Source organism: Corvus kubaryi, unplaced genomic scaffold, assembly GCF_017639235.1.
Source record: "Corvus kubaryi isolate FWS band 111438036 unplaced genomic scaffold, C.kubaryi_AGA036_p1.0 37387, whole genome shotgun sequence".
Lineage (NCBI taxonomy): Eukaryota > Metazoa > Chordata > Aves > Passeriformes > Corvidae > Corvus > Corvus kubaryi.
The window spans coordinates 14,077,342-14,101,237 of record NW_024581129.1 but is presented as its reverse complement, the minus strand read 5'-3'; the positions used below and the strand labels follow the sequence as shown (position 1 = coordinate 14,101,237).

The window sequence follows — 23,896 nt, the reverse complement described above, 5'->3', positions numbered from 1 at the left end:
AGGAAAAAAACCTCACCTAAAATGCCAAAGATCGCAAAGCAGGGCCCTCCCAAATGCTCTGTGCTCAGCAGGCCCAGCTCTGCCTTTGGGAATGCAAGTATCTCCCTGGGAATTCTGTACTAGGAAAAGGAGGGCTCAGAAGTTCCTCAGGGCTACTGGGAGGGGACACAAGGAGCATGCAGCAGACTCCTACAACCAGCCCATGCGGGCTCCTTCAAAACCCGAGGCACGAGGAATGACAGTAACACCTCTGGGAAGGGCTCCAGGCCCCATGTGCTCCCAGAACAGCTTCTGTGTTACACCAGTCTTTGGTCCCTTCTGCAGAAGCTCTGAGCAGCTGGAGGAACCCAGCAATGTGGATTTCATTGGCCTCGCCTTGATTTTTGCCCTCAAAAAGAAGGATTAAATTCAATTGATCAACATGGAAAGAAATCCCGGCTTTAACAGAGTTAAAGTTTCCCAGAGTTGATGTGTCGGCCTTAAAGCTGCTGCTCACTGCTGCACAGAATGTCACAGAATATTCTGAGCTGGAGTTCTTCCAGCTGCACCTGTGGGCAGGCAGCCTGGGAGAGCCAGGAGTAGCTCCTGATCCCAAAATACACAAAACTTGGGACCTCCCAGCTCCCATTTTCCTCCCCAGATCCACTCCCCCCGCGCTGTACAACTCCCTGCTGGACAAACAGCCAGAGGGGACATGCTTGGGCGGGTGAAGGCTTCCACGGAAAGCTGAATTCCCCTCTCCTGCCTGTGCAGAACAGTTTTTTCCTGCCTGCTTCCAGGAGGAGCCACGGCAGCCGCCCAGCAGATGGCAACAGCCCTGCACAAGGCACTGCATCCGCAGGATTTACGGCTGCCTGTCCTGCAGAGCTCAGCCAGAGCCCTCCTCTGACCTTGCTGGCCCAAAACACGAGTTCCCAGAGCTAAAAATCCCTATTTGGGGTATTTATGGTGTTTCCAGGCAGCCTTTACAGAGCACTGGCTCCACCTCTCCTCCAGCCCACATGAAGTTAAACATCTTCATGCCCATCCCAGCCTAATCCTAGCATTTTCATGGCTTGTTTTCCATTTTGGAGAGTCATCCTTCCCACTCTGCATTGCCCAGAGGGGCTCACCTGCCCCAGGAGCAGAGCAGAGGGGCAGAGCCCCCACCCTAGGGCAAGGCACAGCGGGTATCCCTGTGGTGCTGGGCTGATGGTTGAGCTTGGAGGTCTTTTCCAGCCTTAATGATTCCATGATCCCAAGGAAGCTAACTCCAAATTCACCTCCATGTCCCCCAGAGCATTGCAAACGAGTCCTGTGCCTCAGCACTGAGTCATGAGCTCCACAGGAGCTCGCAAGGGAGGAGAACTCCCACCTTCCAGGCAGTCAGCAGCCAAGCTGTGCCAGCCCAGCCTGGGGGAAAACAGGGCTCAGGTGTCCGCATGGAAAAGCTCCAAGCTCCCTTCACGTGGCTTTGACAAAGCAGGAAGGCTGTCATTAGTTTTTGGTGGTTTCTCACCCAGCAACCGCCACGCTTCCACCTTGAGCAGGAGAACACACTGGTGGGGCTGCAGGGAGGTGATCCCAGCCAGGTGATGCTCTCCCTGCTCCCGGTGGGTGCACAGGGATGAGGATCCTCTTGGATGTGTGACAGCAGAGCTGGAGGGATTGGGATGAGCCCCCTGCAAGCCCAGCTGGAGGCACAAAAGCCACGTGGCTGCAGGAGCTGCTGTCTCAGTGGAGCCACGGGAGCAGAAATCCTCTTTGAAAGCACCTGGACAGCCAGGCCTGTCTGCTGGACACACCTGGAATGGTGCACCAGGAGCCAGGAGCTCCATGTCACATCCAGAGCCACACCAGTGGCTGAACTGGGGGAGTATCCAACATCAGGAATTCCTGAGTTCACACCTCATCCCCTTCCTCCTTTTACTGGAGGAAGCAGGCGTTGGTGGCTCTCTCTGCAGAGCAAACACTGGGTGGAGGTCCCCAGCTCGGGGCTCTCAGGGTTTTCCATGGATGCTCAGCTCTCCTGATGGCAGTCAGCAGAAGAGGACGTGAGTCAGCACGCAGAGCAGCCTTATTAACCAGGAGAAGACATTTTCCTGGAGACTGCTTGAAGCACTTGTTTACACTTGTTTGAACAAACACTGAGGAGAAAAGCTCCCTGTCAGACCCCAGCACTTGGAAGCGCTGAGCATTCCAGCCACTGGGATTTTGGGCTCTTTAAGAGGAACCACAGCCAGTGCTCCACTCCAATAACCACAACTGCTCCCAGCACTTCTGCAAATGCAGCAACTCCTTCAGCTCTGATGTGACAGGGGACGAGAAAACCCAGCTGTGCCCCTTCACCCCATGGCCCTGCCACAGCCAGAGGGGCTCACCCAGTGCCTGAGGTGTCCCAGCTGTGTTTTGGGGTGTGTTTATCCCTGTGCAGCATCTTCCCAGGGCTGACACGGCGACATCCCAGAGCCCAAACTGCTGCTTGATGCAGTGAGAAGTTTACTCTGAGGAAAGGTGATGTCTTCACTTTGAAAGGTGCTTTTTTCCCCTCTCATCTATTCTGGAGAATCCAAGCAAGATGGAACACAGATTTTGGGAAAGGCTGTTTATCCTGTTCTCTGCTTTGATGATGTCCTGCTGCCCCTCAGGAAGAAGGGTCTGTTGGAGCTCTCTCCAGCTCTTTTCCCGGTGCTCCTGTGAGGAACATGCTTTTGCTGCTCCCAGCAGGATGCTTTGTACCATGGCTTCTCCCTCCCTGAGCCAGCTCCAGCTTTCCAAGGCACAGCACTCCAGGACGTGTGGGATAAAAGGCACGTTGGGAGCTCACGGCTCAGCCAGGAGAGAACAAAAACCCCCTCGCCCCAAGACTCTGGTTTATTTTTACACTCCCAAGGCTGAGTGGTATTTCTCCAGCATGTTCTCATTTGCTGAGCCTCTACGAAATCCTGGCAGGCTGGAAATTATTTCGAATCATGTATCCAAGACAACACGAATATTTCTTGCCCGGCATGTTAAACGTAGAGCTGTCCTTTAGACGACTACACTGAATTCAGTATAAAAATCCACTTAGATCTTTTGGAAAAGGAGATTTCAGGACTCATCACCTTTTTCCTTTGGGTCACCTTGTCTCTTCAAGGAAAGGCTGGCCCAGCAGCAGAAGTATTTCATCCCAGTGGGGCACACACCTGCCTTGTTGGTATTGCTGCCCAGAATAGCTCCCAGTGCTGACAGAGCTCATCTATGTTAAATTAGCCCTTGGAAAACATCCTTGCTCAGAATCTCAGGCAAGATGGTCCCTTGACACAGGTCCGAGGAGCAAAAAGTAAAAGCCTTTGCCTGTCACAGCCTCTACACTGCTCAGTCCAGCGTTAAAATGCCCATCTGTGACCTTGCACCACATAAAAAATATGGAAATCCATCTCCCTGCCTGCCTTCCTGTCCCTTTTCTCCCCAGCTGTTCCTGGGGCTTGTAGCTACCTTTCAAAAAGGAAAAATAAACCAATATTCAACATTACCCAGAGAAGCTGTGGCTGCCCCTGGATCCCTGGAAGTGTCCAAGGCCAGGTTGGACATTGGGGCTTGGAGCAGCCTGGGACAGTGGAAGGTGTCTCTGCCCATGGCAGGGGGTGGGATGAGATGAGCTTTAAGATCCCTTCAACCCAAACCATTCCCTGATTTTTGACCAGCTGCCCAACACCCAGTCTATCATTAACCTTTTACCAAGAAATCATAAGGCCAAAACGATGTACTACAGACTATACCATAAACAGATACGTTTGCATGCAAATACAAAGCAGGTTGGCAGTCTCATTGCCAGCAACAAGTTGTGTGATCAAAATCACACAGAATCCTAAATATCCTGAGTGGGAAAGCGATCCACAAGGATCAGAGCCCAACTCCTGGTCCTGCACAGGACAACCCCAAAACCATCCAGGCTACCAAGACACAAGCATCACAACCCTGAAGAGGGAAGTTTGGAAAAGGAAAAGCAGAGGGAAGTGATTCAGTCCCCATGAGGGACAGGGACCCAGCCACCCCTTTTCTCCCAAGGCACCTGCAGCACCTCCTGCTCCAGGCTGGAAGGCCCAGAGCAGGAATGAGTGAAGCCTTCCAAGCCAAGCCCCAAACCCCTGACACAGAGAGCAGCTGGGAACAGCAGGATCACTGCTGCAACATGCTCCTGTGGTCAGGAAAGCAGGGGGAAACCAAGGCATGGAGGCTTTAACTAGAAGAAAACAACCTATATCAGAGAAATATCCCTGATGAAGGCCAAGAATAGAGAGAAAATACAGATTTTTGTCCTCTGCTCTGCCTTTTACTGGCCAAACAGCAGCAAATGTCAACATCCCACTGCTCTGCTGTGCCTCTCAGGTAGGCTCCTGGCTGGTACACCTCAAAACCAAGCTCAGGTTCTCCAGGTTCAGAAACTCCAGCAGGAAGACAAACCCAAGAGCAGCAGGTCCCCTTCCCGTGTCCCCAGAAAGGGGCTCCCTCTCCACCCAGGGCACCATGCTCTGCTCTTTCAGTTTTATCAACACCCATTTTAACTTCAGCAGCACCAAATGCTCGGTGCAGCTTCTCTGGGCCCGTCACCCAGAGACTGCGTTTGCCTTTATGTGTTAAACACCCCTGAGCCCTGTCACAGCAAACTCCTCTCCACGCCCAAATCCCGCTTCACGTGCAGCCAACCTCGATGGGAATGAACAGAGCTCGTACTTGCCTCAAACGTGACGAAGTCATCAAACTCATCGGGACAGGCCGGGGCTTCCTCCTCGGGGGTATATCCCATATCATACAGCTGGCTGTCAGGGTCTGCAGGGGCAAACAAACACACACTTGGAATCACCAAGAGGAAAATCTGCACCCTCGAGCCAAGGGTGGCTTTGGGAGACGTGACGGCGGCGGGACAGGACCTTCCGTGAGCACGCACCGGTGCCTCCAGCCTTCAGGAAGGGCCTCTGCTCCCAGGCATCCCACCTCCACCCGGGGTGCAAGGCAACAGCTTTGGCTTCTCCCTGCCACAAATCCTACAAGGCCCCTCGCTGCTCCAATGGGGCCGGCTCCTGGATTCATCCCTACCCCTCCATGCCCTCCATTCCTTTTCCCAGCTTCTTGCCTATCTCCGTTTCCTGCATCCTCTCATTCTTCTCCCAGAAGGCTTTAATCCTGCTGTGGGCAGGGAATGCATGGGACGTGTGTGTGACAGCCAAGTGCCATGGGAACGGCGGGGAAGGCAGGCTGCAGCTCCTCGGCGCCTGCTCCTCCCGCGGCCACACACATCAGGAGCATCCGCGCAGGCCGCCGCAAAAACAGGAGGTTTGCAGCGAGAGATCTTTAAAATAAATTCCTCCTCCTGCCCCAAACCCCCGTCTGCAGCATCGCTCCCGGCCCTTCCAGCGAGGAAGGCAGCGAGAATTCCCCGTGCTCCCTCAAGCAACAGCTAATGCCCGATCCAGCACACGGCCTAGATCCCGGGCTGGAAGCACCAAATCGGGAGCAGTGCTGCAGTCCCAAAATAAACAGCAGGCTCAAGCCCACACGCCTGGAGCTGCCATCGCTGCGGCACCGGGCCTGGCTGCTGCCGAGGAACCAGGCTGGGAGGAGGAGGAGGAAGCGCCTGTCCCTGCTCCCAAGGAAGGCACAAGGATTTGGGGAGGGAGAGGATTCACCTTTCTGTGCCCTTCAGAGCCATCCCAAGCCCCCAAAGGGGTGTATAAGGCACATTTGTCCTGCTGCAGCCACCCAGATGGGATAGTGCCAGCTTTATCCAGAGGGGAAATTGCCTGCAAAGGCACAGGCAGAGCTCCTGCTTTGGGCCCCTCTGCAGGTGTCAAGAAAGGCCATTTTTCATTAAGGAAGCACATCGTGGTCATTTCATACATCTGGTGAAAGGTCAAATTAGGGGCTGGTCAGGGCACTGGGGGTGTTCATTCCAGAGAAGAGAAGGCTCCAGGGACATCTCAGAGCCCCTTGCAGGGCCTAAAGGGACTCCAGGAGAGCTGCAGAGGGACTGGGGACAGGGGTGGAGGGACAGGACACAGGGAATGGCTTCCCAGTGCCAGAGGGCAGGGCTGGATGGGAGATTGGGAAGGAATTGTTCCCAGGGCTCCCTCCCTGGGGAGGCCCTGGCACAGGGTGCCCAGAGCAGCTGTGGCTGCCCCTGGATCCCTGGCAGTGTCCAAGGCCAGGCTGGACGGGGCTTGGAGCATCCTGGGCTAGTGGAAGGTGTCCCTGCCCATGGAATGAGATGAGCTTTATGGTCCCTTCCAACCCAAACCATTCTGAGAATCTCTGATTAGGGCACAGGATGGAGCAAGGACTTGGGCCTGCAGGAACACCTCCCACCCAAACACCATCCCCAGGGCCTCTCTCAGGTGAGCATTAAATGCAGACACAGGAGATTCTGCAGCCACCAACCCGAGGGGTTCCCTGGGGTGGGAGAAGTTGAACATGAGGGACCAAGAAATGATCCCTCCCCTCTGCTGGGCCTGGGGCTCCCAGGGGTGAGGCTGTGAATCCACCCCAGGAATGACCCAAATTGCTTTTCCAGGGCCAGATCCAACGTTGTGCTCCACAGGGTCAGGGCTGCAGCAGGGGGAAGGTGCTCTAGGGCACAGTTTAGCACTTCAATATCCCACTGCTCTCCCACTATGGCACCAGCAGTGGGGCTGCTCCCAGCTCTCTTCCAGCTGCTGAGCCAGAGCAGGGCCCTGGGATCCACCTGGAATGCTGCTGCCTGGGCACCCTGCTCAGGGCAAGGTCACCTCCTGCTCTGACTGTTGGGGTTGCCACTGAGAGATCTTGGACTTGATGACTCTGGAGGTCTTTTCCAGCCTTAACAGTTCTATAATCTGAAGATGGCAGTGTCCCTCTCCTCAAATGTCCCTCTGTCCCCACCTGCACAGCTCCACCTGTGAGCCTGAGCCTACAACCAGGAGTTTTCCCATTAGTTATCCCTGGTGCTGTTCTGGGATTGGAGCCTCCTGGCTGCCAGCAGGGAGGGGATGGGGACAGGCACCTGCTCACTGCACAGCCACGGGAGCACCTCAGGGGGTGCCACCAACAGGAGCCTTTGCCCACGTCTGGGGGCAAAACCAAACCCCAACAGTGCTCCTGGAAGGTGATTTGTGTCACACCACCCAGAGGGGACAGGCAGCCACCTCTCCTGCCAGCCAAGCACCCACAGCAGTGGCGAGCTCCAGGCCATCTCCAGTGATCCTGCTGGCACCCCACAGCAGCCCCCGGAACTGCAGAGCATCCCAAAGGCACAGGCTGCTGCCTTCCCCTTATTCCCACATCATTTCTTTTCCTCCCCCTCCAAGCAGACACACAAACACTTCCTACTCTTCCATAGACACAGATAAAGATATTTATTCTCCTCATTCCTTCCAGAGGGGTTTGAAAAGGGAGGATTTGCAGGCAAGTGAAAGCTTCCCGTTGGAATGAGGGGTATAAAGCGTGGGCAGAGCACAGGCACAGGCAGCTCCTGCCATCCATCACCTGCCTTCTGCCCAGCTCCTGCCCAAACCAAGGGCTCTGGAGCCTTCCCAGCCCTTTGGGGAATGAACATGATGGGGATGAACAGGATCCTTGTTGCTCCATCTGTGTGCAGAGAGCCCAGCCCAAAGAGGGGGTCTCTGGCTAGGATGGGTTTCTTTTCACAGCAAATTCCAGTGTAAAAATCAAGGAAAGGCCATCTGAGAGGTCACCTGCAGCCTCGCGGTGGCATGGCCAGCAGTAGCCATGCCCAGGAGCCAGCGATCCGTGTTCCCACCTCCCCGAGCTCCACAGAGAGCAAAGACAAACAGCACCACAAACAAAGGTTGACTTTTCTGCTGAATTCATTCCCTCCCCCTCCAAAAAAAGCCATATGGTGCTTTGTGTATAGGGAGAGTTGCCATGGAGAGCCTGCCTGCACGTCTGCCAGCACAATAGCCTGCGTTAAGCTTGCAAATTCCTGTCCAAAAGAGCCAAAAAACCCTGGGAGCCAAAAAATCGGAGACCTTTGGTGTGGAGTGGCACTCCTCATGTGGAGAGCACTGTGCCCAGGTGCAGAGGGAGCCACGTGGTGACAGCTGGAGGGGTTTGCTCTCCCCACACCAGGAACAGAGCCAGGGATGGCTGTGGGCCACCAGCAGCAGCACTGAACAGTCCCAATCCCACAGCACAGGCTGAGCTCAGACCCTCACATTACCTTTGCTCTCCTCCCTGGACAGCAAAGTCAAATCCCAGCTGAGCCCTGCTCTGCTTCATGCCCTTCTCTCTGCCCCTCACACCACAAAGCAGCCTTTCCTTGCTCACACCCAGCCCTGATTTCTCTTTCCTTCCTCCTCACTGAGTCAATGTGGTCACAGCACTCAGAGTCACCTCTTCCCAACTCTGCTCAAACCCAAGCTTTAGGCCAGGGCTGGGGGTGGCCTCAGGGACTGCCTTTTGTCCTCCAAGTGTCCATGACCAGCTTCTCCTGCACGTCCAGCTCTATCCATCACTCCTGATGCCAGTCCAGTCACATCCAGAAACATCCAAAAACCTTACAGCTGAAAATCAGGCTCTGAGAGACCCTCCAGGCAGCTTTACTGCCAAAAAAATCACAGAATCATGGAATCATTAAGGTTGGAAAAGCCCTCTGAGGTCATCGAGTCCAACCATTCCCCCAGCACTGCCAAGGTCACCACTGACCCCTGTCCCCAAGTGCCACACCCACACGGCTTTAAATCCCTCCAGGGATGGTGACCCCAGCACTGGGCAGCTGTGCCAGTGCCTGACCACCCTTTCCATGAAGGAATTTCCCAAATATCCAACCTAAACTTCTTGAGGCCGTTTCCTCTTGTCCTGTCTCTGGAAGCCACCATTTAAAAGCCGTGTGGATGTGGCACTTGGGGACAGGGGTCAGTGGTGGCCTTGGCAGTGCTGGGGAATGCTTGGACTCGATGATCTCAGAGGGCTTTCCCAACCTAAATAATTCCATGGGCTCTCCATGGGGGTGGATGAGACCTCTTCCCATGTCTTGTTGTGCTTCAGAGCTCTCAGGTGTGCTGGCATCACCTGGGCTCTCCCAGGAACCCTCAGGAACAGCAGTTCTGGGATAAAGCTCCTGAAATAGATTCTAAAAACTGCTCCCAGAAGGCAGGATGGCAGTGAAAAGGCACCTTGAGCGAAGGGCTGTGGGTACACCAGTGACACACAGGTCACACAGAGCCAGTTTTATCGGCTGCATATAGGAGTGACCCAGAAAAACAGCCTTTCAGGAGAATTTAAGTCATCTGCCAACACCCTGCACACACTGCTGCAAGGCACAGCGCCTCAAACTCCGAGGGATTCCAACAAGATGCATTATGTGAGCTCACAGCCCTGCGTTATTCAGTGTAGGAACAAGGCTGGGAACCAGCCTGGATGGCACAGAGTAAAACAGACCCCAAACATGAGCAGGACGAAGTTATGGTTGGCTAAAAGGAGAACGAGTGATATAAACCCAGCTCCCTTTCTGGGAATGCTGCTGGAAAACAGAGGGGGAAGAGACACACAGCCAAGTGTTTAAAAGTTGCAGGAATTGAGGAGGATCCTGCACAGGGGAAGCCACTGTGCAGTATTTCCAGAGGCAGCTCAGGGTCTTGTGCTTCCACCAAAGCATAAGCACCCACGTGGTGCTATCCCTGTGGGATAAAGCCAGCACCAATCCCACTCACCCACCTTTTCCTTCCCCAGAGTGGCCCAGGAGTACATTTATAACCTGATGCTCCCAGAAAAGAGCAGCTTTCTGCTCTCTGCTTCTCCTGTAGCTCAGCTTTCCCCAGAGATGGGCCAGCAGAGCAGGAGCACTTACTGAAAACTATCATTTCCCAACCCAAAATGCCCCAGGGGACAGAGCAAGTGACAACCCAGGCTCCCAGGGAGGCAGTGGCAGAATTAAGGCTGCTTCCACAACCCTGGCTAATGCCCGTCAGCATTCCCTGAGTATCACTGCTCATGGACTGGGACTCATCCCACATTCCTTTTGATCCCCTTCCTTTGGCACAGGCCCTCCAGCCTGCTTTAGACACACCATCATGACAGGAATTAACACCATGCCATCCAAGCACCTTGGAAGCACAAATCCAGCTGCCTTCCCTTCATCTCAGAGGCCAGGTGAGCATCGCTGCCTCCGCCCCAGAGATGGAGCAGGAGGCCACCACTGACACCCACAATTTGGGCTGAGTTTGAAACATGGGATCTCATTTTTAACTGAGGGGTCTTTTCAGTGTGTGCCAGTCACCAAGACCAGCCCAGATGCCTGTAAGCTTGTGCCAGCCAGGAACAAACTGCTGGAGGTGTGGAAAATGAGGAGCTGGCTGTGGCAACCAGAAAGTGGCTCAGAGTCACTCTGTGATGGAGAGACTGAGCCTCCAAAATAGCACTTGCTGCTGGTGAGGAGACCTCCTGACGTCCTCCAGCTCCTTCACTCCTACTTCCAAATCTCTACGCTTCTGGAAACTAAGCTGGATTTTTCAGACAGAGACCACAGAATCATTTAGGTTGGAAAAGTCCTCCAAGATCATTGAGTCCAACCATTAACCCATCACTGCCAAGGCCACCACTGACCCGTGTCCCTGAACTCCCTGTTCTGTGAAGAGACTGAGGCAGCACCTCTGGAAGGAGCTTGTGGAACTGTGAACCAGCAGAACATCCCAAGTCAGCTTCCAGGAGCACACTCAGTGCTGACACAGCCTTGGGGACACCCAGTGGCCACTCTCCTGTCATGGGTTGGAGAACCCTGAGGCAGAAGCTCCTTGAGATGCTCCACACCCGGCCTGCTCCAGGCAGGAGCTCACAGAGGACGAGTGGCACCTTTTAGACAAGACTGTCCCACAAGCAAAATAAAATTAAAGAGAACCCTGGCTCAGGAGCTCAAATGGAGCAGAAGCTGTGACACCCCAAATAACCCAGGCAGAAACCAGACTGGGACTGACTGGATGCCACCATCCCATCCTGAAGGCTTCAGCCTTTCAGCTCAAAGCTCCCACATGGAGAAACCAGGATAAGAGTTAAATCCAGTTCAATCCTCCCCAGCTCAGAGCTTCCAACCCCGGGCCTGAGAAATGCTCACAATGTTCTTACCTCCAGGAATGGCTGAATTTCATTATCAGAGCAGTGCCTGTGTGGTCCAGGCACAGCTTCCAGACCCACGAGGATTAAAGGAAACACTTTCAGCACCTACAGCACTTGCACCAACATGCAGGCATTAGTATTTGGCAGTCAGGTCTCAATTGCCATTTCTGCCCTCCACTAGCCACACCAAAAACTGACGACAATGAATGCCACGCCTCTCTAAAGCTGTCACTGAGCCCTGGGCAGTGGTTTGGATCACAACCACCCACCTGCCTCTGGAAAAGACGTGATGGACAGGAGAGCTGTGAGCCTGGGCAGGGACTACAGACACCCCCTGCTCCAGCCTGGGCTCCAGCCTCAACAACAGAGCTGCAAAATCAGCAATAAAAACTATTTAGAAAGTTATTTATATAAAGCCTCTGATCGCAGACTTGCCCTCGAGGTCCTGACTAGAACCCAGCCTGGGTTTAGGGGAAATTGGGGACAGAAAATACGTAAGAGAAGAGGCACTAAACTACACCTTCAGGAAGAATTCTCCCCAAGGTGGTGCTCCACAGTTCTGAGCCATCTCTTGGAAATGATGACTGTGCTGCTCAAACACGTCCTGTGTGACACAGGCAGGGTCGAGCAGCCCCTGTGCCCTCCTGCTGCTGGGCTGCAGTAGAGCAGCTGGGAGTCCCAGTCCTCCAAAATCCCTTAAAAGCTATACAGAGTAACAGGAAAATGCTCCTGAGGGCTCATGTTCGAATCCCCTTCCCTGTTTGTCCCCCTAACTCCAACACTGCCAGAAAATCCCTTGGAAACAGAGCCAAACCATGTCCCACTTGTCACTGAAGGAGAGGGGAGATGCATTCTTTAAAGTGCTTTTGCTCCAACTGGCTTCTGTATAGGAAACATCACCCAAAATAAAACAAAATCATCAAGGGGGGTCCTGTAAAATTGAGTTTTAATCCTTTTTCCAGCTGTTATTTGTGCCTGACCACTCCCCTGCAGGGGAAGGAGCACAGGGAGGAGTTGGACCTTTTCAGTCCAGAGTACGAGGGCTCCGGGAAGGCACCAAGGGGCTGAGAGGTGACAAAATTGCTCAGGTTGGAAAAGACCTCCAAGATCATCGATTCCAAACATGGGAACAGGGTCCAAACAAGCCTTTGCCCAGCTCCTACAGCCTCAGCAGGGATGTTTTTATTAGAAGTTGCCACATCACCTCTGCCGAGCTCTCTATAATTATTAAATATTAATAAAAATTCCCATTGCCTCGTTAGCAGGAGTCCTTCCTATCCTAAGGAGGAATAAACTGCCCAGTGATGTACAGGACTGTAAGAGCTTGGAAAAGAGGATCAACAAAGAGAAAGACATTGAGGGACACATGGACCAGCCCAGGAGGGGACATGGCCTGGGACGGGGAGAATGGGAGGGAGATGAAGTGAGCTGTGCTCAGCCAGAATGCCAGAGAATTGGGAAAATCGTTTCTTCCCAATGTGGGGATGCCCACTGGCACCGTCCCACCTGCTGCTCACCCACCCAGCTGCTTCACCACCAGCACCATCTCACACGCAGCCTCTCCTGTCCCAGGAAACACTCTGAAGAAAAAAGCTTTTGCCACATCAACCTGTCAGGGTGACACAGGGCTGCCAGGTCGCTCAGCGCAGTCACCAGCCCCCAGGCTGTGGCAGAGCCGGGCAGGGAGGAGCCGAAGTCCCGGGTGAGTAATTATCCCTTTGTTAATAACTCCAGATTGACTGGATTCCTCAGCAGAAACGAGCTGACAGCTCTGCAGGATGCTGGGCTCCACTTTCCTTCACCCAAGCTGAGGCAGGGATCTCCTGATCCCTGTCCAGGTGCTCCTGCTGAGGAGGAAGGACACATTCCCCCCCTTCCCGGGCTGATCCAAGCGTTGACAATCCCTCACTCTGGACTAACATCCAAACCTGAGACAGGACAACAGGCAGGACTGAAACCACCCTCCACACCAGCCCAGCCCAGCCCAGCCCAGCCCAGCCTCCTCCCACGCGCTCCCCAAACCGCAGACCAGCCCGGCTCCCAAAAGCATTCCCAGCACCAGATGTGGAGGAAAACAGCAGGGCCCAGAAAGGGAATCCTGCAATGGAGAAACAGAGGCAGCAGATGGATGAGGAGAAATGTTATTTAACAGAACCTGCCTCTGTTTTCTCTTTAGTCATCATCTCCATAGAAGAGCGTGTTAAGAACTGCTCCAAAGCTCCAACAAAAACACTGCTCCCTATTTTCACCTTCCTGGGAAAACAAATAGTCCCTGCAGTGGGTTTTATCCTTCTCCCACAGAAAGATTTGCTTTCTTTTGGGCATCGGATTTGTCTTTATCAGGCTGGGTTATGGTCTGTGGGTCAAAAAGCCACCACGGGTTTCCTTCAGTTCAAGACACATGGAAGTCTCTCTGCTCTGTAATTAGCTTTGATTTCCAGCAATGCTTTTCCCTCCCAAGGAATGGTGAACCAACAGCAGTTCTTTGGGGATTTGATCCCAGGTTTAATCCCAGCTTTGAACCAGAATTCCCTCAGACTGAGGGTGTGCTTTGGACCTGTTATGCTCCACGATGGCAACTGGACACAGCCAGATTTCTCAGGCATATGCTCCAAAGAAGGAATCCACGAAGGGGGAAGAGACTCCTAAAGAAGGAATTCTCAGAGGGGCAGAGATTCCCATGCCAATCTCCCGTTCCCTGGCCCCCAGGGCCGCAGAGCCATCACAGCAGTTTTCCAGCAGCACATTTGAGCGATTCCTCGCTGTTCTCGTCTCGGAGCTGCCTACGGACACAGCTTTCCCAACACTTCTGCGCCTCTCCCGAAAGTAGGTCAATGCAGTGTGTCATCTGCCAGGCTGCTTTTGGGAAGCACAGCTCCCTCTCAGCCATGGAGCACCCGGAGCAGAGCAGCCTCTCCCCCCGTGTCACCCTTCACCCAGCTGCCACATTGATAAATTCACCACAAACAAGTGTTGAAGTGAATCAAAAGAGAAATGCAAGCTAAAAAAAACTGCTCTGTTGAGCCAGAAGTGCCCATCAGCATCCAAGTCCTTGCCCTGGTGTGTTATTATTAAATCGAGTCCATTAGTGGTTGGATTCAATGATTCTAAAGGATTTTTCCAACCTGAATGATTCTATGTCTGTATGACAGCAGAAATAGGGACTTCAAAGAGCTCGAGAACAATGTGATCTGTGGTTCTGCTCCCAGCTGCTCCACAGCTCCTCTCTCCCAGCTTCCAAGGGGAACACAAACCCCTGCTCATCGAAGCCTCCCTGCTCACACTGCCATGGGGAAGAGGTCTGCAGCCAGGATTTGCTGGAGAGAAAGTTCTCCACACACCCAGGAGCATTTTGGGACTAAAAGAGGGACTTTTCTTCACCAAGAACACTGGGGCTGGAGGAAAGGAGCATCCACCTCAATACCCTGCCCTGGGGCTGTATCCTGTGTCCTGCTCTTCCCTGGAGCAGCCTCCAGCTGGGCTGGATTCACACCTGCTTTGTTCTCCTGCTGTCTGCACCTCCATGCAGAGGATCAGCCCCTCACAGAAGGGTCTCTGTGCCCTGGACACACCCAACGCTCCTGGCAGGAGAGGGATGGACAGAGACCCCCCCGGTCCTTGTGACCACAGAGCACCCCCAAAGCAGCTCAGCTCCATCCCACACGCTCCTAATTCCCCATTCCCTGCGAGCACAGAATTACACAGACTCAACAGAATCCCAGAATCATTGAGTCTGGAAAGAGCTCTGAGACCATCGAGTCCAACCTGTGCCCCATCCCCACCTTGTCACCCAGCCCAGAGCACTGAGTGCCACATCCAGGCTTTCCTTGGACACCTCCAGGGATGGGGACTCCAACACCCATGTGGGCAGCCCCTTCCAAAGCCTGACCACCCTTTCCATGGAGAAATTCCTCCTGATGTCCAACCTAAACCTCCCCTGGCCCAGCCTGAGGCCGTTCCCTCTCTCCTGTCCCTGTTCCCTGGGAACAGAGCCCGACCCCCCCGGCTGCCCCCTCCTGTCAGGGACTTGTGCAGAGCCACAAGGTCCCCCCTGAGCCTCCTTTGCTCCAGGCTGAACAACCCCACCAAAGCCCTCACACATATTTATGGGCAGGCCCTATTTCAAGGGAAAAAATCCAAATTCATTCCAAGAAAGTCTCGGCTGCTCCTGTCCCTGGCTGAAGGGGGCACAGACAAGCACGTGGACCCCAAACTTGCCAAGCACAATCCCGGTGCTGCAAACATCCTCCTGCAGCACAGGGATGAGCAGAACTCTGAGCTCCAAAGAACAGCACAGGGATTATATTTTTTTCAAGTAACCATATAAATTTTACAGAGATATTTAAATCTCCACTCCTTTCAAGGGCAGAATTAACACTCATCCTCCTAAAGTCCTTATCCCCACCAGCAGTATGGATAGCACATCCATATGGATCTGCCAGAGCAGAGCAAGATGCGAAGGCAAAAAAAAAATGCAGAAGACATAATGAGAGCAATTTGGGTTTTATTCTTGCTCGTGAATCAATCTTGATTTCCCATTCACGGCAGCCCCCGTTCCCTGCACGCCAGCTGTACACAAAGAGGCATCTGTCCTACCTTCAGCCATCAAAGGAGCTGTGTCCCTGGGGATGCTGGTTTAGCCAGGGCTAGGAACAGGCAGCAGCAGCAGTAAGGTCTCTGCTGCAGCAGTGCTGCACGAATCCAGGGATCAGCAGATCCGAGGGGAACGTAGGAAGTGCTCAAACCGGTGCCAGATACTCACCGAGTTTAGTCAAACGTGCGCACGAGCTCTGCTTCCATCTGCTGAGCCTTGGGCAAGGCTTTCCTTTTAAAAAGCAAACGCCTGGAATATTCGCTTGGGCCTGGCCACCCCCAGTGAGAGCGTGTGCTCAGGTGTCAGCAGTGCCCCGTTGCAAACACACCACACTCCCAGCACCCAGGTGGGGAGAGAGCACCGAGGATGCACACAGACAGCCCCAGAAAGAACTACGGATTGGGAGCGGAAGGGAACGCAAGCTTTGGCTTCTGGAATTATCCCTGGGCAAGGGAAGCTTGCCTCTTGCGTAGCAAAAGCCATCTGCAGTGCAGATCCTACAGAAGGGGGGAAAAGCCTCCACACAAAGCAAACAGGGGGTTCCATTACCGGATATCCAACACCTGGGAATGCCCCACGGAGCCAGCGGGATCCCAGCCACCAGGGCAGCCAGCCTGGCTTTCCCGGGCCACCACGCGCTGTCCAGGGGTGGCTCCGAGGGGCACCGAGTGGCTCCCGGGCACAGTGGGCTCAGAGGTGGCATCTGAGCACTGTCAGATCCAGAGGCAGCTCCGAGAGCCGGATCAGTGGGAGCAGGGAATGTGGAGCACAGCCTGCACATGGGATAACTCCTCGGATCCGTTTTTGGGATCCGTTTTTGGGAGTTCCCTCTTGGCTCTAAGCCCTTAAGGTACAACACTCACATCCTTCATTCGGAGAAGGCCTGGATGTGTGCTTTCCTCTCAGGAAATTCCCAGCTGGCACTCAGCTGCCGGGAGCTCACCAACCTTTCCAGACACGGCTGCAGAAACCATGGATCCTCCCAGGGATGCTCCCACGATCCGAGAGCTGCAGCCCCACAAAGGCTCATCCCGATGGCAATTCCTGCTGCTGCCAGTTCCAGCCAGGAACGGCGGGGTGCTCCCACAGAGGCTCCAGGCAGAGCCACAGCCTGACTCCCCAGCCCTGTATTTGCTATTCAGCTTCTTGCCCTGCCTGCTCCGGCTTCCCAGCTCCAAGCTTTTCCCTCCAGCTGCACTTTGGAAGTGCCTCTGGGGAGCTGAAAGTGCTCCTCTTGCTCCAAGCCTCTCATTCAGCCCCTGGAGTATCTTTCCTTTGGCACAGTGGGTTCCTGATCCAGCTGCTCTAAAGCTTTGCTCGGTCATCCCTGCAAAAAGGAACTCTCTTAGAGCTTCCAGGTTTGGGTGTTGGCTCTCGAGCTGGATTTTCCATCTTCCCAAATCCAAAGGGCTTTCAGTTGAAGCATTTAAAAAAATAAATAATAATAAAAAAAGAGATGTGATTATTTCCATCCTCCCCTGAGCTCCTGGACACATCCAGCCCTCAGTGGATGCGCTGTCTGTTCTCAGTGCACAGCAGCCCCTTTGTTCAGGGATCAGAAGCCAAGGCAGAAGGGGTGGACGAGGCTGGGAGCTCCAGGAATGCACCTTTCCCTGCCTGGCACAGAGATCCCTCAAGCTGCCTGACAGCACCAGCAACGCCCCTGTGTGCAGGGACCCCTCCCAGAGCCCCTTCCCAGTGGGCTGCTCTCTGGAGCACAGATGTTACAGAAGTTTCAGCTCCAAGGATACGTGTGAATGACACAACCTGCTCCTTATCCTTGTGAGCTGCACTGTGAGCAGAGAGATGCTCGGTTTGTCCTGCTGAGTGCTGAGAGACCCTTGCAGAAAAACCAGGTGCCTGAAGAGCTTCAAAGGTTTTTAATACCTTGACAGGGGAAGGAATCTGCTCGTGAGCACAGGCCTGGTTGTGTGCCTGCATCCAGCTGTGGCTGATCCAGCCCATCCCTCGTGTTTGCCATCAAATTCCCTCTCCAGCTGTTCCTGCATCCAGGACACAGAGGAGCAGAGCTGCTCCTTGGTCCAGGCACCTCAGCTTGTGATGACAGACCCCATCTCACTGCCCCACCCCAGGTCAGCTCCTTGCCACACAAACAGGCTCCTTACTCCCAGGCTGAGTTTTCCAAGGGGCTGGCATGCCATCCCTGCTGCCTGTTTCTCCCTGAGGAGATCCTCCCTGAGCTGAAGCTCCTCAATATGATGACTGCAGCAGCCACACTGGCTCCCTCCCTGTTTCTTTTCCCTTGGATCTCACTGATGGTAGCCAGATGTGCCAGGTTTTCCTCTGGCTGAGAATTCTCCAGGCCTCAAAAACCACCTTATCTGCCTTTTTAAAGCATCATACTCTCCTTCATTCCTGCCTTCCCTCTATTATCAGTTTCTCAAGTTTTACAATCCAAGGCCGTAAAATTCCACTTTTCAGAGTTATTTATCCCCCTGACATGCTGCCAGTGTTGGATCCACATTTCCCCTCTGCTTTGCAGACTGGCCAGGCACTCAGGCACTGTTCACACAGATTTTAAAAGCAGGCAAGCCACACCTCGTGGAGTAGGGAAGGACAAGGGGATCCCAGAGCCACGAGCAGGAAGGGCTGGGACACAGCAGGGAGCTGAACCTGTCCCAGCAGCATCTCTGTCCCCAGGCCTGAGAACAGAGCCCAGCCACACGCTCACCACTCCCACAGCGGGGAAACCCTTGGGAAGCACTCCTTGGCCATCCACACTGCAGGCACAAATACATCCATGAGAACCTCGCTGTCCCATCCAGCCCTCACTCTGGGGAGGGCAGAAGGCAGCCACAAGTGGCTAAAACCTCTCCTTAAAGCCTCAAATCCAAATGCCTTTGCTCTGCCCCCTCCCAGTCAGCATTACGTGGCCAGACAGAGACCACAGCAGCAGAGACCAGAGCTGGCCCATGGCAGTGGAGAGGCGCCACTGGGGCTTTGTGTGAGTGCTTCAGTGGTCCTTGCTCTACACTGGAGCCAGAGCAAGCAGCAGGAGCCCTGGATCAGCCTCTCCTCAGGTGCTGGGACATGCCTCAGGCTGCTGGCACAGGGATGGGACAGGGAGCTGAGCATCCTCCCAGGATGCAAAGGCCAAGTGGACACGAAAGCAGTTGTGAGAAATGCAGCTGACAGAGAAAATTTGGCTGGGCTTGTAACTGCACCTTCAGCTTGCCAGGCTCAGGTCAAATCCCAGCTGCTCTCCTGAGGGAATTCTCCAGAGAGGGGAGAGCGAGAGGAGAGTGGAACATCCTCAGAAATAAACCCTGCATTAACACGGACACCAAAAGGTCCAAGCTGACATCAGCTCTCACCTCCATGACTGACCCAAGAATTACAGAGCTCCAAGAAATCCAGCAGAGCATTCCCTGGGTAAAAATAGGCCCAGCTAATTAACAAACCTTGTTAAAAGGGACACCCAGCAGCAGCGTGACCTCTGCTTTGCTCACAAAGGGATGATCAATATTGACTGTCTCAGAGCAGCAGCAGATCCTTAAGATCACTTCAACGTGAGCAATGCTCAGCTGGGAGACTCAAAGAACCTCCTCTGTTCCCTGCCCTGGGCTTCTTTCAGAACCATTGAGTGCCATGTGTTGTCAGAGAGCTCAGCCCTTCCTAACCACTGCAATAAACACATATCAATCTCCTTCAAATTTAATAAACAGAGACCCTAAAAGCTTTGCCTGGATCTGCTTTTCCCCTTCAATTAATAGAACACACCACCAAAGTGATGAATTATTGAGGAGAAACACGAGCCTGGGCTTTCACAACCACTCGACTCCGATGGCAATTTATTACAAATTAATAGTGTGCTGCAGCTCCTCCTGCTTCCTGGGAGCTGGGAATTGCTCAGGCTACACCAGGAAACTTGGGAGCTGCCACGGAACACAACAGTCCTGAGCACAAATAATCCTGGAGTGGTTTGGGTGGGAAGGGAGCTCAAAGCTCATCCCATTCCAACCCCAACACTTTCCACTGGCCCAGGTGGCCCAAAGCCCCATCCAGCCTGGCCTTGTACACTGCCAGGGATCCAGGGGCAGCCACAGCTTCTCTGGGCACTCTCACAGTAAATAAATAAATAAAGTGGGGGTGGAATTGAGGAGAAGGAGGAGGGATGGACAACGGACAGAAAAACAGGAGAAAATCATGCTTTGAGGGGTTTGTACTCCTGGAACAGCACAGTTTGTATGGGAATGATGGTTCCTTCCCATCCTTGCAGCACACCCCACGTGCAGGGCTGGCAGCAGGGGCACACTGAGCAGGGCTGAAATCCCAGATAAGCATCTCTGAGCAGAGCTGACTATTGTGCAAGGATGATAATTCACATTTGCACATCCAGAACTCCAGCTGCTCAGCAGGGAGCTTCTCGGGTTTCTCACACCCTGCCCAGAACAACATGCCTGGCCCAAAATGACCCTCAGACACTCTGAGAGAAATCCCAAACTGAAAAACACCTTTTCTGCAGCAAAGGGCTTCAATGCCAACCAGCCAGAAAGATACTTCACATTTCACCAAGCTATTGCTCTGGAAGGACTTTCAAGAAGCCTTCAGGAGGATTGGCATTGGCCTGTTTGAAGATCACCCTGACTCCAGTCAGGGAGTTCAAAGCTCTGGTTTAATGTGCTTCTTGCTAAAAACCATCTGAGCACATTGATCCACCAAAGAGTTGGAGTGAAGGTATAAATGCATTGGTAAATTCATCAATAAATTAGTAAATGCATGATAATTCCCATTCCAGGGGAAGGTCTCCCTTCCCATGGCAGGGGGTGGAATGAGATGAGTGTTAAGGCCCCTTCCAACCCAACCCATTCCATGATTCCATGCTCAGTGCCAGTGTTTGGAAGATGCCACAGCCAGCAGCACACAGACACCTGCAGCAGCACGGCAGCTACTCCATCAGAGCAACAGCCCCCCAAAACCCCAGGTGAGGGCAGACACTGAAGCAGAAGGGATTTCCCAGCCATGTTTTTTTTGTAGGAACCTTCCTGATAAACACCAAAACACAGAACCACCGCCATGACTGCTGTACCACCTTTTTCAACCCTCATTCAACGCCCCCAACCTCTCCTGCTCCACCCAACACAGAACTCGCACAAAGCCAAACCCGGCTGCTCTTCCCCAAGCAGTTTCTCAGCTCAGCTGTGCTGCTCAGTTTGTCCTGTTCCCATCCTCACTCACAGCACAGCAGGAAACTCACCTCCATTTTTGATGGCTCTGATCCCCCGATGGAAATCTTCGAAGCTGATAACTCCCAACCCACTGGGATCCAGGTATTTTGTTAGGTCCTTTACCTGCAACCAAGAAAAGCAGTGTTACCTACGGAATCCTTGCAGGAAACAGCATCTTCCAGCACAGAAACACCTTGTAACCAACTTTTTCCTCTTTCTCAGAAAGATTTGAGCAAGTAACAGTGAATTTCTTGAGCTGACCCCAAACTGTGGCTGTTCTCCTTGAAGGGAACACAAGTAACCAGTACAAAGGGGTTAATTAGGACGTGGTTGGTGTTGAAACTATTGCTCAGCTTTGAAGCAGCATTTCAGGCAGTATCTCCTGTAATGTGGGCCTGCTCTGCCAGGGATTTGTTTGTTTTTATGGTTTTTAAAGAGGTCTTGTCTTAATTGGGAAACTCAGTAATAGGCTGCCTTGTAGGAGGGCCCAATTAAGGGGATTCGGTGATAATGAACTGCTCCCTGTTACAAATTTAGGCCGTATAATTGAAACATTTTCCCAATTAGACAATGCCTGAGGGGGAGGGAATCACATCAGTTGGCCAGGGTTGGGATGGGGGTGCTGGAGCAGCACACATGGAGCAAGGGGCACTCCAAGACCTGCTGAGGATGGTCCGGGATCTTCAAAGAGAACAGGCAAAGGGCAAAACCCCAGGGCCCAAAGTGTCTCAAAAAGGTGCATTCGGTCCCTTCCTCCCAGGCTGCCATGAGCAGAAAATCCTTTACAGCAGATGCTTCTCAACCTCAGACAACCAGACATTTATCCCTCGTTTGAAGAGCTTTTGAGGCACCTTTGCCTATTTTTGAACCACATCCTTCAGCTGAGGAACAATTCCAGGAGGAAGCGGGTGAGGTGAGAGAGGAATTGCACAGTGAGCTCCATATTCCAAAGCCACCCACAGTGCTGCCCTCACCCTGCCACACACATCCCCCTCCTCCTCCTCCTCCTCCTCCTCCTCCTGATGCACAGGAGGGAGTCTCCAGGGTTGCATTTGTGCAGCTCTCATGAGCACAACCTTTTGACTCACTGGGGTTTTGGTTTGTTCTTGGAGAAGGAGCTGGTGAATCACCAAACCGCTCCTTCCAGAGAAGGAAACCTCAGGTATCGAAGGAGACTCAGTCCCCAGCCCAGCCGTGGAGCTCAGAGCTGCCCTGCTCACCCTGAGGCAGAGAACAGAGGCAAAAAGAACTTTTGAGTTCTTTTTGGTTTTCTCAAAGCCAGGTGTGTGTTTCTACAGGGAAATCACACCTACAGCACACTCAGAGCTGTTCTCACCCATGTGTCCATGTGCTTTGGTCATCCCATATCCCCACAGGAGCAGCAAGAATTCCACTGGCATGGAGGAACCCACAGGGCTGAGACCATAAAACCATGGAATCACAGAATATCCTGAGCTGGAAGGGACCCACAAGGATCACGAGTCCAGCTCCTGGCCCTGCACAGACACCCCGACAATCCCACCCTGTGCCTCAGAGTGGTGTCCTGGAGCTCTGGCAGCCTCGGGGCCGTGCCCATTCCCTGGGGAGCCTGGGCAGTGCCCAGCACCCTCTGGGGAAGAACCTTTCCCTGATCTCCAGCCTGACCCTGCCCTGGCCCAGCTCCAGCCGTTCCCTGGGTCCTGTCCCTGAATTCCAGGCTGTGCCTCTGTGGGACTGCCACGAGAGGAAACCCAAGTCCCCCATGGCACAGCCTTGCCCACCTGCCAGCTGCCTCCCGCTCAAGCTGGACACCAGGAGGAATTTCTCCATGGAAAGGGTGCTCAGGCTTTGGAAGGGGCTGCCCACATGGGTGTTGGAGTCCCCATCCCTGGAGGTGTCCAAGGAAAGCCTGGATGTGGCACTCAGTGCTCTGGGCTGGTGACAAGGTGGGGATGAGGCACAGGTTGGACTCGATGATCTCAGAGCTCTTTTCCAAGCTAACCTGAAGTTCTGTGAATGGGAGAAGACAACACAAGCACCTTCTCCAGTTTTCTGGAGCACTTTTTTGGCAGCCAGACCTCCTAAACTCACATGGCACTCATCATCTTGGGTGAGTCAGGTTTCTTGTACATTAAACAAAGGTATTTTAGACTAATAAAAACAACTCGTAGGAATGTGTCGGTTCCAGTTAACGCATCTGGCAGCTGCCTGGAGTTCAAAAGCTGTCACTTAATTTGTTATCTGTGTACAGAGATAACAGGAAGGCAAGTGACATTTAATCAGACTTGATAAGCCTATAAGGGATTAGCATGACATACTCTAAATTACAGTTTCCATAGTTTTCAGCTTCTCAGGACCAAGAGGGCTTCAGCCCCTCGTGCCAATGCCACAGCAGGGCACCTCACCCACGCCAGTGCTCGGGCAGGACAGACAGTGCAGCCAGGGAAGTGTTTGCTTTATGCAAAACAGCCACTTATGTATTTAAATTGGGCTGGGGGCAGCGGGAAATGGTTCTGAAAACTTCCCAACCTGGACATTATGGAGGCAAACAGCAAAAGCTACACGCTGAAGAAGCTTGAGCCCGTGGCAGTGTCTGTGCTGATCCAAACCTGCCTGGATTTGCTGTCCAGGCTTAAAAGCACCATTAACAGTTGAGACACCCCCACAAGGCTGAGGGTGAGTGGCTGCTGAAGAATCCCCAACACAGAAAACAAGGATATTTGCTGTGCCTTCCTGGTCCCCACAGCCCCTGGACTCCTCCTCTCACCAGCATCACCCAGCAATGGAGCTGGAGCCCCTCTGCTCTGGAGCCAGGCTGGGAGAGCTGGGGGTGCTCACCTGGAGAGGAGAAGGCTCCAGGGACACCTCAGAGCCCCTTGCAGGGCCTAAAGAGACTCCAGGAGAGCTGGAGAGGGACTGGGAACAAGGGATGGAGGGACAGGACAAAGGGGAACGGCTTCTCAGTGCCAGAGGGCAGGGCTGGATGGGATATTGGGAAGGAATTGTTCCCTGGGAGGGTGGGCAGGCCCTGGCACAGGGTGCCCAGAGCAGCTGGGGCTGCCCCTGGATC

General features: G+C 53.5%; 1 protein-coding gene across 5 annotated transcripts in view; it reads right to left on the bottom strand.

Annotated features, from left to right (window-relative positions):
- RAB11FIP3 (RAB11 family interacting protein 3) overlaps positions 1–23,896 on the bottom strand; it is a 76,752-nt gene that overhangs the window by 33,820 nt on the left and 19,036 nt on the right. For 2 of the 5 annotated variants that reach the window (XM_042037509.1, XM_042037510.1), the window contains exons 2-3: positions 20,877–20,970; positions 4,700–4,791 (exon numbers count right to left, since the gene is read on the bottom strand). In XM_042037509.1, the coding sequence (XP_041893443.1) occupies positions 4,700–4,791; positions 20,877–20,970 (186 nt within the window). Of the gene's footprint in view, positions 1–4,699; positions 4,792–4,909; positions 5,064–5,095; positions 5,190–15,660; positions 15,735–20,876; positions 20,971–23,896 lie in introns of those variants that run through there. The other 3 variants (XM_042037513.1, XM_042037512.1, XM_042037514.1) reach the window with 3 other exon arrangements.